Raw genomic sequence first — 16,676 nt, 5'->3', positions numbered from 1 at the left:
ATGGATAATGCGATCAATTGGACAGAGTGGTTACCCTGCACCCAGAGTGATCTCCAGCTGCTCTTCAATTAACCTCATCCAAAATTGTAAGTAACCCTGACTCAATGTGTGATAAGGATTTCTTCTTTATTGAATAAAACAAGCCAATGATTTCCACACTAACGCAATTTCCCAAGAGATCAATCATTCTCACATACTGATACAAACACAACTTTCCCATAACCCTGTACACAGGTCGGAGATTTCAAATACCAATTAAAAATACCACAAGCCGCAATAAGATAACAGCATGGAAAACCTGTTCACAGATATCAATACTTGCATTTACTTTATTAAAACAACGCTTTCTTTCATTATTACACTTGTATTTAATTCACAAGTGTGAGTTCTGCTCCCGCCCTGCCCCCCCCCCCCCCCCCTTCCCCTACCTGGGTGTTCCTAGCTTTGCTTGCAGTATTGGCATGATGTGCAGAGTATTAGCATAATATTGTGCATTCTCTAGCTCTGGTTCGTCATAATAGCTTTTTATCACATGTATTTGCCAGCCGCAGAGAAGTTCTTTTTATCAGGTTGTGACTGTTTCTCAAATTTCTAGTAATTTCACCAATGATAATGTGAACCACCAAATTCATTCCACAGTTCTGGTGACAGCCGTGTGATGTGACATTTTTTGCACAAGGAAATGACATACTAAACCCAAGCTACGTCACACATTAAAAGTAATGGTATGCCTTTTCTTACCAGTGGTATATCTCTTGCCTTTTCTATTCTCACAATTTTGACAGTTTCATCTCCATAATGCCCAATGCTTTCGTAAAACTTATCTTCTGAAACAGATTCTGGCATCATTTCCTGCTCTGCCACTTTGTCATGGGCCAGGAGGAGTGCCTAAATAAGTGGGGGGAAAAAATTAGAAGATAAGATACACAATAAAAATTTCCACTGTCTTCAACATGATCAGTTAAGAAAAGTATAAACAAGGTATGGTAATATGTGTTAATAAGTAAGTCTGCAGTAGTAGAAAGCAAATACTGCACAATCTAAAGTCCAACAACCTTTCCTTCAGCACTAGTTCTTAGTAGCAAGGTCTGATCAAATCCTTGTGAGTCCATGTCCGGTCTCCACTTCCTGGTAAGGAAGGAGGTCTCACCACTTCCAATGTCATATGTGTCTGGGACATTTTTGGTCCTGCTTGATATCTAGTCCCCTCAGAGTACCTAAACGTAGCCAATACCCTATTTTTAGGTAATTTACTAGAAGCAAATGTGCAAATCCATATTGCATGCAGGCATTTAGGCACATTTATAAAAGCAGAAATACCACCAACAAACTTCAATATTTTGGATTACTAGATTGCCTTTCCTATGAGATATTTAAAAGCAAGGCAGATTGAGGAGTATTAGATCCACTACAATCTATCAGTTAGCAGGAGCAGAATTCACAGTGTACGGAAGAAAGTAGCATGCTACTATTCAAATTAGCATTCATTTCCCAGCTTTTTAGCGTATGTATGGGGGAGCAGATCTGCTGGTATTCACGGTAAAATGAATAGGTGAATAACGCGCCTGTGTTTCGGAGTGGATAACCACAAATGTGCACTTTTGTGAGGCCTGAAGACAGATTTCAGAGCCAGTGCAATAGAGAGGTACTGAATAAAGCCTGCCTCATGATCTAAATGGTGATCCTCTAGATAGGTTTTTCAAAATATCTTTAACCCTTTAGCAGCCACATAAAGCAGTCAAATGAGGCTGGGGTAAGTGTGCCTTCTCCTGCCTAGCCAAGTAGGCAAAGCGGCACAGGGAGCTTTCATATTTACCTGTTCCGGGCAGCTGGATTGGCTTTTATACCCTCATGGCGCTGCAATGCCGTCATCCTTTTCTGAGTTCCAATCACATGATTTGCCATGATCGAAACCAGGGGATGGGGTCAGCATTGCAGCACCGCCAACTGGTGGAAGAGTTGTGATGGCAGAGTCTCTTCCATCACCCCTCTTTCTTTCAACACAGGGTGGCGCTGCAACACTGACACCATCCCCTGGGTTACGATCATGTCATATCATGTGATCTGAACTCAGAAGAGGATGCTGAGAGTGCAGCATCGCAGGTAGATTAAGAGGAGAAGTAGATCCAGCCGCCCAGAACAGGTAAATATAAATAAGCTCCCTGCACCACTGTGCATAAGGCAGCTAAACATCATATGCCGTTAGATAATGTGTGCCAGGGCATCTTCTTTCACAAGATAATGAGATAATGCATACAGGCTGCTATCAGGTTAAAACGAGCCCCAGGATATCTTAAATAAAGGTTATAGTGCACCAAGCACAAAACATTAGAACTGCAATTTATGCAATAAGCTGAGTGTACTCTCCTGGCTGCTGTAGTATGCCACTCCCATCCTGTTCCCCTGAAGCCACTGGGCCCTCCGTCACCCCAAGCAGTATCTCTCAGAGTTCATCATATCAAACTGCTATCTTAGCCATATCAAATCTAGAATACATTCCCTTTCAAACTTTTCTTTCTTTAAAAAGTAAAAGATAGAGGTTTTACTATGAGGCTTTTTGTTCAGCACAAATGTTAGCAGCCAATGAGTGTTAATTTTACTGCGTGAATCAGGCCGTTTCTAGACAAAGGCTTCCTAGGCATGTGTCCTTGGTGCCACCTAGTGGTAATGGCATGAACTTCCAGATTGTATTGGTTAAAGCGGATCCGAGATGAAAAACTATAACAAGTAACTTGTCTATATATCTTATCTAAAGTTTAGATAATTTACACAGCAAATCAGGCTGCATACAGCTTCAACAGAATATGATCATTTCTTCCTGTGATACAATGAGAGCAGCCATGTTCATTACACACAGGCACACTGCTCTGCATCTCCAGCCCTCAGCCTGTGAAAACTTCACTCCCCACTCCTCCTCCCTTATCCACTCTGCCTCTGAAAACGCTGGCTAGCAATACCTCCTACTCCTCCTGCCCAGACTGAGCTCCCATAAGCCCGTGCTACAGAGCAAGAGCGCCAAAGCACTGGAGAAGCTGTGGGCAAGGCTTGTTTAGTTTATAGGGAATTGGAGTATTAAAACAAACAAACAAAAAAGTATTTGGTGTGAGGAATGCCCTATAAACTATATGAAAGGAAAGCAATTATGAGATGAGTAAAAGTTCACCTCGGATCCACTTTAAAGTGAGCCCTAGGTGAAAATAAACTGATGAGATAAACAATTGAATCTGTCCTACTCCTAAAAATGACTTTTTTTTTTTTTTAGAAACCTGCAGTTTTATTTTCTGTATAAACAATTACCAAATGTAATGTTTTATTGTCTCTGCTCAACTGCAGAGTCTCAAGAGTCCCAGAGTGAAAATGCATGAATTATTGACCCTTTTATCTATCCATTGCAGTCAGAAGCCCAGTTATCTGCTTAAGAAAGTGTTTTATAGCTGTAATTTGTTATCAGTGTGGGAAGCTATAGCGTGACTTGGTCCTTACTGGAGAAAACATGGTCAGTTACATAGCTGAAATTTTAAAGGGGCACTACAGCAAAAAACTGTAAATTTAAAATATGTGCAAACATATACAAATAAGAAGTACATTTTTTCCAGAGTAAAATAAGCCATAAATTACTTTTCTCCTATAATGCTGTCACTCACAGTAGGCAGTAGGAATCTGACAGAAGTGACAGGTTTTGGACTAGTCCATCTCTTCATAGGGGATTCTCAGCAAGGCTTTAATTATTTACTAAGATACTCCCGAAAAAAAAATTTAAACAATGATGCTGGCCAGCTTCCCTGCTCGCAACACAGTTTTTTGGCAGTTGGACAGAGCAACTGCCATTCACGAAGTGCTTTTGAAAATAAATATATCCCTGAGAATCCCCATGGACTAGTCCAAAACCTGTCACTTCTGTCAGATTTCTACCTACTGTAAGTGTGCTGTCACAGGAGAAAAGTAATTTATGGCTCATTTTACTCTGGAAAAAATGTACTTCTTATTTGTATAGGTTTGCACATATTTTAAATGTTACAGTTTTTCGCTGTAGTGCCCCTTTAACTCTTTCAGGCAGGGAAAAAAAGAAGCGGCGCACAGCTTAGTGTGTTCTAGCCACTGTATATACACGTCTATCTTACCCCATCACATGTCATCTCAGGTACACTTCTTATTGTGGCCATCTGTTCACTCCCTGCATCTACTTGGACACTACAGGAGCAGCTCAGCACAGGAGAGAAATAAAAAGCCTCCTTCCACCTCTGCTGGTGACAAGTGATGCTATAAAGCAGGGATGTCAAACCGGTCCTACAAGGGCCGAGATCCTCACACATTTTTGATACAGTTCAAATGAATTGATGGGTCTGAATCAGGAAAGATGTGGTCCATCAGGTAAAACACATTCCTTTCTTTCTCAGTCCATCCTAAACACTGGCATGGATCTGGCCCTCCAGGCCTGGAGTTCAACACCTGTGCTATAAAGGGTTACGATTGCACTGCGAGGAGAGGCGATAAAGGCTGCAGCATTGCAGGGTAAGAGTAACAGCCTGTCTCCTCTCCTCAGTTTTTCTGCATGCGTTGTCTGACAGTTTTGCATTGCTGTCAATTGTTTTTCTGTGTGTGAAAAATGCATTCAAGTGTGAACTAGCCCATTGATTAACATTGGTTGCAGTTTTCCTGTGCAAAAGATGCACAGAAAAACAGATGAGTGGAGACAGGTCCTAAAGGAGGAAACCACTTCTATCTGGGCAAGTTATGCACTGCTTGTAGTGTAGGTGTTGAATCTGTGTCTGTCTATGAATACATGAGTGTGTAAGGGCATTATTTGCATCTCATGGGCCATCGCTATTGGCAGTGGCTTGGGCAATGAAAGTGGCAGTAGGGAGAGTTGATGAAGAATTTAGGAGAGAGTCAATGTGACAAAGAGGCTGTGCGAGTTGGATGCCTGTAAGCATATGAGCTCAGATGAGATATTTTGCTTGGCAACGGTAGGCACTGTGTTGAAGAGGTGAAATGGTAAACAAGGAAATTGACACTAAAGCCACATTTCCCCACTTGCAATCAGATGCTGAGAGAATCTTTATGCTGACATCTCGTGCCATCAGAAAGAGCCAATAGGGAGAGAGGAGCAACTTTATTCAGAGCCAAGAATAGAGTGTGGTTATAAACTCTATGTTTCTAGCTCATGCACAGTTTAGACAGGTAGTGTGTGTAAGGCAAAGGAGTCTGATGATAGGGTGTGGTTTTGTCTTCAGATCACTCAGCTATCAATTTGTACTGGGAAAGGGGTGAGAGAGGTCAAGATGTAGACAGGTTAAAAAAAAAAGGGGCTGAGCTGGTGACAGTGTCAGGTTTGGGAAGAGATCATCAAGCGTGACCAGCATGGTGTGTGAGACCTAATAAGTTCTGTGTTATGGCCCATACTCACGAGGGACTTTTGTCGCCTCAACACGCGGCGCGCGCGTGTTGCGGCGACAGGTCGCCCGTGAGTATGGGCCGTCGCACGCGCGCGCACCTCGAACTGTCGCCCGCCGCTCATGTCGCCATGCGATTGAAAGTTTCAATCGCATGGCGACAGTCGCCGCCGCACCTCCCCCGCAACTGTCGCTAGTCCGCGTGAGTACGCGGACTAGCGACAGCAACCTCCATTGTATCAAATGGAGCTTCCGGCGGCGGGAGGAGGACCGTCGGCGACAGCTTCCGCCTCGCCGCTGGTCCCTCTTCCGCGTGTGTACTCGGAGGGACCTGGCGAGAAGCTGTCGCCGGCCTGTCGCCCACACGCTCACGTGTGCTGGCGACAGGCAACATTTGCAGCCCGTGAGTACGGGCCTTTAGACTGAAGGAGATGGAAAAAGAGAGCAACTTAAAGGGAACCTAAAGTGAGAGGTATATGGAAGGCTGCCATATTTATTTCCTTTCAAGCAATACAAGTTGCCTGGCTATCCTGCTCATCCTCTGCTTCTAATACTTTTAGCCATAGACCCTGAACAAGCATGCAGCAGATCAGCGGTTTCTGACATTATTGTCAGATCTGACAAGATTAGCTGCATGCCTGTTTCTAGTGTGATCAGACACTACTGCAATCAAATAGATCAGCAGGGCTGCCAGGCAACTGGTATGGTTTAAGAGGAAATAAATATGGCAGCCTCCATATACTTCTCGCTTCAGGTTCCCTTAAAAAAAAAAATCCATGGTCATCAACTGCAATACATTTGTTGACAAGGACAGCAGTGGGTCAGTCATGAGAGGGAATGTGCAGAAACTGAGAGGCAAAGTTTCTCAGAAATTAGCGGATTGTGCTATATGGCTTGAGAAAGCAGGGCTACTCCAAAACAGCAGTTTTTCATTAGTCTAATGCTACTACACGTATGATCTTTATCACAGTGGATGGCGTTTGGAAAACTTATTTATGTATACTATTGTGGTGAAGAGAAAATTGGATTGAATCAGTTTATCTCAAGAGAACTGTGGTATGTATTTATAGCCCTTTTCTGGACAATTTAGGATTATAATGAACGTGAAAGAAAATATTGACTTTACAGCGCTGGTCCACTGAGGATTCCTACCATTACAGTGGTTCAGCAGCTGAACCAGTCAAATTATGCATCGCTGATCAGTCAAAAAGCCAAGTGTTTTTAATTTTAATCCATATCCCTGCGGCTTTTTGTAAACCAACAAACTTCAAATTATATGATATTATAGATCTAGATTTACCACCTTTATAGCTCTTCCTGTACTGCTGCTTGTCTCATTGAAAAACAAAAACATTAGCCTAGGTATAACAATATTTTATTTTTTTTTGCAATGTTAGGCATACCACTGTGATGAACAGTGATGCTTTTTTCTCTCCATTGTGCTAGCTTCTGACTAACGTGTCACATGATGCTGAAAAAGTAGCGTGCTCTGATTAAAAGACCTTACAGATGCTGAAGCCATTCTTGAGAAGAAATGCGACGTGGCAGTTGCAATGCACCTCATCACATCTTTACCAATAGGCTGACAGTATTTTGAACAAAAATTTCACCTTTTTCACGCAACATTCAAAATAGGCCCTTAAGTGTCTGTCAAGACTCAAGCAAAAATCTTTTAAAAAGTCCAATCATTCTATAGTGCTGACCCTGTGTGTCTAAATATCTGTTAACCTTACTATAAAAAACAAGTGGAATTTGTTAGGCCACCTCTATCTCTCAAGTAACATTTTTCAGAACATACTCACATTTTCCTCTATGTGGCTCCTCAAACATTTCTAAATCTATCCAATGTGGCTCATTAGCATCAATACTGTGATGATTATGTCCAACCATAACAGAGATGCAAGTGGATAGCACTCCTGTGTTCAGTTGCTGAGGTGCCTAGGTCTATTCTTCCGCCCACGTGACACGCCGACAGCTGTGCCATTCAGGGAGTTATGATGTGCGGCTCTGAAGGTCTGCGAGGCTCCCATCAGGTCCGCTCCCGCTAGGGGGCTGGTCCATGAGGACGTGATCATTGGTCGGCTGCCTGCATGGGCGGCGGCACTTCCCTGCATTGCTCCACACATAGGTAAGGTTTTCCATACCTGCACGCATGTGCAGAAATACCATGAGCTTCCCATCAAGTCCGACTTTCAGAGGACATTGGGGATTGGTCGCCATAGGCGACGCTGCAATTTGATTGAAGCAAGTTCATGTCTGATTACTAATATAAAGCTGCAATGTTTGTAGATCACGTTAGACAATGACATAGGCTTGAGAAAGGAGGAGCTTCCTCCGAAACGTTGCTTTATGCTGCTGCAATAGGTCTGTGTGTCTTAAATAAATGAAAAGAGCTTAATTACAATTGATGGTGCCGGTCTTCACTTTCTTCTCAACCATTTGACCTCATTTATTATTTTGTATGCACAAAGCTAAAAATAGAATTAGGTAACGTAGGCCTGGTTCACGCATTAATCTGCACATTTCCGGCCCAGTCATGGCCTTTGCTATCCATTTATCAGTTTTACCTGAATGGACCGGAAATGTACACCTTTGATGTGCGAACACAGCCATATGAACACATGCAAAACTGACAGGGCTGGACATGTACAGGTTTATGTGTGAACACAGCCATAGAAACACATGCAAAACTGACAGGGCTGGACATGTACAGGTTTATGTGTGAACACAGTTATATAAACACATGCAAAACTGAGGCCAACTGTCTAAAAATGGCACGATTGGACATTTTTTGTATGAACCAAGCCTAACTCAGCTTTGTCTTTTTTTCAGTGGACTGCATGCTCAGGCTTTTTCGTATTTGCGGTTAAAGGGATACTGTAGGGGGGTCGGGGGAAAATGAGTTGAAGTTACCCGGGGCTTCTAATGGTCCCCTGCAGACATCCTGTGCCCGCGCAGCCACTCCCCAATGCTCCGGCCCCGCCTCCCGTTCACTTCTGGAATTTCAGATTTTAAAGTCTGAAAACCACTGCACCTGCGCTGCAGTGTCCTCATTCCCGCTGATAGCACCAGGAGCGTACTGCGCAGGCCCAGTGTGGTCTGTGTCTGCACCATGCGCTCCTGGTGACATCAGGGGAAGCGAGGACACGGCAACACAGGCACAGTGGTTTTCAGACTTTAAAGTCTGAAATTCCACAAGTGACCTGGAGGCGGGGCTGGAGCATCGGTGAGTGGCTATGTGGGCACAGGATGCCTGCGGGGGACCATTAGAAGCCCCGGGTAAGTTCAACTCATTTTCGCCCGACCCCCCTACAGTATCCCTTTAAAGGACAACTGAAGTGAGAGGGAAATGGAGGCTGCCATATTAATTTCCTTTTAAACAATACCAGATACCTGACTAGCCGACTGATCTTTTATGCATCACTAGGGTCTGGATCCCACACCTCAAAACAAGCATGCTGCAAAGGTAGTCCAACATCTGACCTGTATGCTTGTTCAGGGTCTATGGCTAAAAGTATTAGAGGCACAGGATCAGCAGGACAGCCGGGCAATTTGCATTGTTTAAAAAGAAAATAAATATGGCAGCCAGTCTCTCTCACTTCAGTTGTCCCTTAAGCCAATGATGGCTAGCAGACTGTAAATCTTTATTAACCTCAGAAACTTACCAGCAAACTAGATTATGATTAAATGTGAGGACAAGGATTTTTAAGAAAAAACACTTGTTGGTATATACCAAAGATTATTTGGTTATTGGCTGCTTTAGAAGGCCAGGCACACCTAAATCAGATGACCGTGATGACCATACCTGAACATGTGATGTGCTTAGCAGATCAGCAAGCTCTAGTGCTTCTTTCTGATGGCTTGACTTCAGTACATGCTGCACCTAACGCAAGACAAAAACAAAACGCAATACTTTTTAAATGTTGAGGTTTCTGTTTTATGTATGGAACCTTTAAACCAAGTTAAAATGCATAGCCTAGTGGTATACAAACAGAAAGTGACATTACCTTCCAGAAGGCCTAGGCCCCTACCAAATGCAGAATAGTGCTGCAATGCATAAAGATTTTAGGGTCTGGATCTCAGGGTTACTACTAAGAGCACGTCTGAGAAAATCCTGATGACGAAACGAGTCACGTGGTATTGCTGACAACGGGAGCTTGCTCCGCCTCTCCTCCCCCATACTGCTACTGGTTAGCTGCAGACCGTTTCACCGTGCTTCAAAACACCCTGCTGTAAATGTGAGTCCCAGCAAAAAGATTTATCGGAAGCACAGGCTGCCACTTGAAAAGGACCCAATGAGCCACCCCGGTCACAGATTCTTTTGGGCCTCTACAAAAAAGCAAAGTGTTCCGAGAGGATTGCCAATATTCAATATTTTGGTAGCAATAAGTACATGCATATTGGTGGTGTAATAGAGGTATGTCGATTGGCATATGGAGGTGTAATGATTGTGCACAAAACCGCAATTGTCAGCTGGTTGAGGATCATGGACATTGGGCCCCAAGAATATCATTTCCTTCACAGATATTGAAGCGCACTCCTAAGATGGAAATTATTGGTTAAGGGCTGGTTCAGACGGACGCTTGCAGAGCGTTTACAGCCAGCGTTCAGGGCTTGGTGTTAAACGCTCCCATTCAAGTGAATGGGAGTGTTTGTACCAAGCTTTCAAGCGCGTTTGCACAAACGCGGCGTTCGGGTCCCGATTTTCCCTGGCGTTCAAGGAGCCCCTGGAAGCTACATGTAGCTTCCAGGGGCGGTTAACCGCGATGGCTAATGTCCCTCTAAGGGAAGAAAAAACGCAAACGCAACACGAACGCTGCTGAAAGCCCGCAACCGCGACGCCAACGAACGTGACGCCTCCAAACGTCCGTCTGAACCAGCCCTTAGTTAACCTATGAATCCTGCGGACAAACGGAGAAGCATCGGAGTACATTAAGGGATCACTCAGGCCGGAGGGGGCTGGAGGAAGCCCCAGGTATATATACACATTTTCTCTCCTGCCCCATCTCAGGTTTACTTTAAGGTTGAGAAGAGCAATAACAAAAAATTGGGTGGATATCCTGTACCTTGCTTTTGTTTACTACAAAGAGAGCTGCAGCTGGTTAATCTGTGTTCCCATTTATTACAACTAGGTGAAACATCTGGAAAAAGGGCCAGATACTTATCCCAGAGAAGACAAGTGATCTGGCCTGCTTAGTGTCCCAGCATTACCCTGCAGACTGAAAGGGTTGAAAACCTTGTAGCAGGTACAAGCATTTTACAATCACTACCAAGGATAACTGGACTTTAAATGCTGCATGGTTGTGAATCATTTTTGCTTTTCAGTCACATCTCTGATTGCAAGCCAATGATTTATTGATAGCACAAACCATAAGTAATACTGGTAAACGTGTACAATGCATAAAATAAAAAATAATCAACCTACCTCCTGAGTTAGCTTCTGGACATTTGGCATAAGTGGATAAGGAGGGCTAGCTTTGTTCATGTGGACAGCAACAGCATTGTGAATCCTAAGTGCATTCTGAAAGTCTTTATTTTGTGCTAAATGTAGAAGTACATACAAATCTTCCTGACTCTGGGAATCTACCAAGGTGTGCTGGATTTCTTTTAACGAACACAGTAAATCTTCCACTTCTGTAGAGGAAAAGCAGAAGAGAGAAGTACTTAACAATACATTACAACACATCATTACACTGCTAGAAAAAAACATTCACTCTGAACTATAATAGTCTACTGATGTCCAGGTATTCCATCTGCATACTAAGGATGTAAAAACTGAATTTGTTAATATAGTCTTTACCTTAAGATAAAAAGAAGAGTATTGAATAGACAACATGTATATAATGGATTAAAGTTGAATTCTTGGTCTAGCTGGATAAACTTTAAGAACACAATCCATTTCATATTTCTTTATAAAGAAAACTACGTTTAAATTTTAGATTGAGCTTTCAACTGTATCTTTAAAGGACACATGACTTGGGGCTTCCTCCAGCCCCTAAAAGCCTCTGTGTAAGGGCCAGTTTCAACTATTGCGTTGCGAAATCGCTGTGGCAAAATTCGCATACGGATGCGAAAATTTTCGTGCGCATTCGCATGAAAATTTGCATGGATGACGATGTATGCGAATTTAACCATGGCAATGCTGGCGTGCTTTTCCATTGATTTCATGCAAATTCGCATGAAAATTCGCATACCAAAACAGCATACAAATTCCCTATTAAATACATTAGCGGCGATTCGCCTGCATTCCACACGCAAGCGAATTCTAATGGCTCTGCCGTGCAGAAAAATCCTGCACAGAAAAACACACAGGAAAACTGACAAGTGGACAAGTGGAAACAGGCCCATTCACTTGTATTGGCTATGCGTATCTGCATGCAGGAAACGCATGCAGATTCGCGATAGTGGAAACGGGCCCTCAAGCGTGAATCAGATTGAATGAAAAGCAACTTAAATCAGGGCTGCTCTAGGGCACACACATATATTATATAGACACACACACACACACACACACACTAATAGGCATATAATGCAAAAAAAAAAAAAAAAAAAATGGGTCCTAAAATCTGGGCGATAAGTAATACTATGTAATTTTACCTTTCTTAATTAACCTACCTCTCATACTAACCCTCTGCAAGGTATGCCTAACAACCCCACCTCACCACTACTCCTAACGCTTACCTTTCCTACCTACACCTAACCCTAAGCTTCCCGCCAATGCCTAACTACCCTACATCCCAACACTAACCCTCCCATAACTAACCTCTAAATCTTAGGTGGGATTTCTAAAGGAATTTGATGGAATACAGTTTAGAACACTGACCAAGATAGCCTTTTACTACTCCATGCAATACAAACCTATGCAGTCCCTAAATAAGGCCATTCAGGCTTTTCCTACAGTTAATAGATAAAAGGATGGCCTTTATCCACTCAATGTTTAATGAAACAAAAATAATATTTATTTTTCCTAGACTTCTGTTGGATTTAATGACTTAATGGAAAAAAAAGTTGCATACAGGGTAGGAAACCCATGAAAGTTACTACTACTTCACAGTAACCACAATGAAAATGTCTTGTCCTCTGACGTAACTGCTTGCATTCTATTTCTGGCCTCACCCTACAACAGTCAGTATTCAATCATTAATGAGGTAAATACATATATCATTAGCTTGGTGCAAGTCCAAACTCCAGGTCTTCAGTTACAACCAAGTATAGCTTTTCCTGAGACAGGTAAAACTAACTGTGCACAGTACACACAGCAACCAGTCCCATTCACTGCTATTTCACTAAAAGTGTGTCACTTGTCTTGTGACATTTGTTAAGGGTAAAAAAAAAAAAAAATGTATTTTCTGCACTTGCGTCCATTTTTTCTCTATAAAAAGCATATAAAATTAAATAACTCTTGAAAACAAATATTACCCAAAGAAAGCCTAGAATGTCCTGGGAAAAAAATACTATATGTGTATCACTTTGATGGCATAAGTAATGAAAAAAGTTATTGCTGTATCAATAGTGACAGCTTCCCCTCCCCTTTAGATTGTAAGCCTTTGGCAGGGTCTACCACCCTTAATGTGTCCTCAATCTTTCAATCCCACCAATGACACCCTTCCCATGGAGTAACTCAGACTTTAATTGCTGGGTCTCTGTTAAAATCGCATGATCATGCATCTTATATCCTGTTTTCATGCATAACCTTGTGCTGTGCTACCTCTGTCTGTCACTCCGTTTACATTGTATGTATCCCTATGTATCCAGCACTGCGTAATATGTTGGCACTTTACAAATTAAATAAATATTAAATAATAAATTGTCAGTAGTGGACCTGAACTCTTGCACAGGACAGAAGGAAAAGCGAAATCCACCCTGTATGTATTTAAAGAGTTTAGCCTGTCTAATTCCCCCTCATCTGTGTCTAATCACAAGTTGTAATTTGATCTCTCCCCTGTCAGTTGACTGCCATGGCAGATAAGCTCATTTGAAAGCACAGAATGTTAAAGAACAACCAAGGTGACATGATGAGATAGACGTGTGTATGTACAGTGCCAAGCACACAAATAACTAGGCTGTGTTCCTTTCTTTCTTTTCTTGAAAGAGTTAAACATCAGGTATGCAAGTGACAGTTTCTGTCCGGGTCGGGACTGGGTCAGACTATAGTATAACCCTCACTGATAAGTAATTACAGCCATAAAACACTTTTATGTCAGTAAATGGCATCTTTAAGCAGAAAAAGGATAAAAAGGGTCAATAATTCATAGATCTGAGCTCTGGCAAACTTCAACAAATGTGTAATTGAGCAGAGACAATGAAACAGTAAAAATGTAAAAACTAGATTTCAACATAAAATAAAACCGTGGGATAGCTTAAAAAGTCATTTTTACGAGAGTGTATTTTCACCTCGGACTTCTTTTAACCACTCGGACGTCCTTTAACCACTTAAGGACCAGGCTCTTTCTTCCTGATTTGTGCTGCGTGGGCTCTCCAGCCCACAGCACAGATCAGGTTTGCAGCATGGCGATCAGACTTCCCCCACTAGGGGGATGTCCTGCTGGGGGGGGTCTGTTCGCCGCCGGCTATCTGGGATTTGTGGGGTGGGGGGCTCCTCAAAGCCCCTCTCCGCAGCGATTTCCGCCCTCTCTGCCCTTCCCTCCCTCTCCCTTACGCTGTGGGCGGCACAGGACGGCGATCCGTCCTGCGCCGCCTAGGATAGGCTTCAGCCTATCAGATGCCGGCGATCCCCAGCCAATCAGAGGTCGGGGATCGCCGATCTCCTTCATGATGTAAACATTTAGCCTGCGAGCCGCGATCGGAGGCTCACAGGCTGTTCACGGAGACACCCTCCGTGAACTGACATGAAAGGGCTCCATGGTAACACAACTTAGACCTGCCAACGCCTATCGGCGTTAGGTGGTCGTTAAGTGGTTAACAATAAGTCTGCTTTCATGAAAACAGGCAGTAGAGAGAGGATATTAATTGCAGGATTTGTATCAGCTGTAACAAAGACATGTTTTTCTTTAAAAGTCATTATGCTGTTGTGTATCTTTTAGAGCAGAGAGGAAGTTCTGAGTTCAGTTCCGCTTTAAAGGGGAAAAAAACCTTGGAATGCAAAGTGGTTAAAGACGCTTCCACTCATTTGAATGGACAGTGCTTGAACGAGGAACGCTGTGTTTAATACCCATGTCAACCAGCCATAAAGTAAATGAGGTTGTTAGAAGAACATTTCAGTCATCAGTAGTTTACAATGATGAGCATTATTTTCCTGACTGAGCACAGCCATTCTAAGGTCATTAACGAGAACTATGACTTTAATCTCACCGACTCCTGTAAACAGCAAGTCCAATGAGAACTGGCTTTAATGGAGACACACCCACACCCCTACCCACAGATGATGCAGATTGTTTTTACATTGTGTTGGCTTACTAGCAAGCCTTAATGACCTATAACTACATTATAATAGGTGGGAAATGAATTTAAAATATTGACAAATGTCATTGAGATTGACAGAGAGAGAGGTCAGGGAAATGGAACTAGTTTTTAAATCTTGTGACGAAAGGTAAACGTGAAAATTCTGTGTTAACAGCCATCTTTTACTGCATTAAATTTTATTTATTTTTTCAAATGTTATTTTATTGTATTTTTTTGCCTTTTATAGGAGACGGGGTCAATCTCCCCTTCTGGTCTAGTCATCATTTCAGTAGAAACTTCTCAGCAAAAAGCTCATCTGTAGTCAGAATGTATCCATTTGAATTCATCATTCTAATTACTGCTGAAATGTGCAGTGAGAGCACCAGACAGGCCGTCTAGGGAACAGTAAGGGCCCGTTCAGATCAGAAATGCGGATGGCTATGCGTGCGGAACGCGTGCAGACCGCAACGCGTACGAACGCATGGCCATCCGCGTTTGTGTGCGTTGCGTGGCTGATCCCATCACTGAAAAGTGAATGGGACAGCCACGCGTTTTTGCAAAATCTGCGTGCAGCATGCGTTCCCGGACCGCACAGGTCGGGAACGCATGCAGTGTGAACATCAGACATTGCACTCTATGCAATGTCTGATGTCGTGCGTTTTGGCCACCTGCACGCGTTTCCAAAACGCGGCTGGAAACGCGTGCAGTGTGAACGGGCCCTAAAGGCTTTTGAGAGTACAAAAATGTTTAAAGGACAAAAAGTGAAAGGTGTAATTTACACAAATAATGAAATGCCCAGTCCAATGGAACTTTATAGAGTTGTCTTTTATTTGCTAATGTTTAGTGCCAGAAGTCTTCGCAGATGCATAACTGAATATATATCCAGATGTGGTACAAGGTTTTAGAGCAGCATTAGGCAAACATAGCTCTACCATAAGGGCCCTTTTACACTTAATCAGTCGCTCTCAGTAATAACTGAAAGAAAACCGATTTTCAAAGTAATGCACATTTCCCTATGGCACCTTTCACACTAACGCGTTTTAACTGAAATCTTCTTCCCAATGCACTGCTATGGAAAAAACGCGGGTACTTCATTAGCCGGGCGCATCCGGCAGGTGGCGCTGTTGTTGCCAATTTCAATCATACAAGCTTCACGTAACAAAACTGTGATTGTAATCGCCGCAGGTGGTGCTAATTGTATTACTAGTTGACGTAACAATATGTCTATTAAGAAAGATTTCATTATATGACATAAGCCGGCGGCAATGTAACAGATCAAGCCGCCGGCTTCGTGTCTCGCTCTCCTTCCCCCTTGCCCTCTCTCCTATAGAACACTGGCAGCCCTGGGGATACTCGTGTGTCCCCCAGAGTCGTTTGTCGCAATAAAACAAGCAGGATTCCCTGCCGCGACGAACGACTCTGAGGGGACACGCATGTTGCCCCCCCCCGTGTACTATAGGAGAGAGGGCAAGGGGGGAGGAGAGAGAGACACGAAGCCGGCAGCTTGATCTGTTACATTGCCGCCGGCTTATTTGTCATTTAATTAACTTTTTTTTAATAGACTTGTTGTTACGTCAACTAGTAATACAATTAGCACCACCTGCATAGTTATTTTTGGTTGAAAAAAGACATACGTCCATCGAGTTCAACCAGCACAAAGTACAACTCCAGCCCGTCCCCCACATACCCCTGTTGATCCAGAGGAAGGCGAAAAAAAAACCCACAAGGCATGGTCCAATTAGCCCCAAAAGGGAAAAATTCCTTCCTGACTCCAGATGGCAATCAGATAAAATCCCTGGATCAACATCATTAGGCATAACCTAGTAATTGTAGCCATGGATGTCTCAACGCAAGGAAAGCATCTAAGCCCCCTTTAAATGC

General features: G+C 43.0%; 1 protein-coding gene and 1 long non-coding RNA gene across 2 annotated transcripts in view; one reads left to right on the top strand and one right to left on the bottom strand.

The window, feature by feature from the left end:
- The window catches only part of PALS1 (protein associated with LIN7 1, MAGUK p55 family member), a 119,871-nt gene that overhangs the window by 45,237 nt on the left and 57,958 nt on the right, over positions 1 to 16,676 (bottom strand). The window contains exons 3-5 of the mRNA XM_068253321.1: positions 10,819 to 11,027; positions 9,199 to 9,276; positions 742 to 888 (exon numbers count right to left, since the gene is read on the bottom strand). Coding sequence (XP_068109422.1) covers positions 742 to 888; positions 9,199 to 9,276; positions 10,819 to 11,027 — 434 coding nt within the window. The remainder of the gene's footprint in view (positions 1 to 741; positions 889 to 9,198; positions 9,277 to 10,818; positions 11,028 to 16,676) is intronic.
- Positions 3,836 to 16,676, top strand: part of LOC137532608 (uncharacterized) — a 36,773-nt gene continuing 23,932 nt past the window's right edge. Inside the window, exons 1-2 of the long non-coding RNA XR_011023960.1 lie at positions 3,836 to 3,917; positions 10,526 to 10,639. This is a non-coding gene — a long non-coding RNA (uncharacterized lncRNA). The remainder of the gene's footprint in view (positions 3,918 to 10,525; positions 10,640 to 16,676) is intronic.

Source organism: Hyperolius riggenbachi, chromosome 9 (assembly GCF_040937935.1).
Source record: "Hyperolius riggenbachi isolate aHypRig1 chromosome 9, aHypRig1.pri, whole genome shotgun sequence".
Taxonomy (NCBI): domain Eukaryota; kingdom Metazoa; phylum Chordata; class Amphibia; order Anura; family Hyperoliidae; genus Hyperolius; species Hyperolius riggenbachi.
The sequence above is the reverse complement of the archived record's forward strand: the minus strand, read 5'-3'. Positions and strand labels throughout refer to the sequence as shown.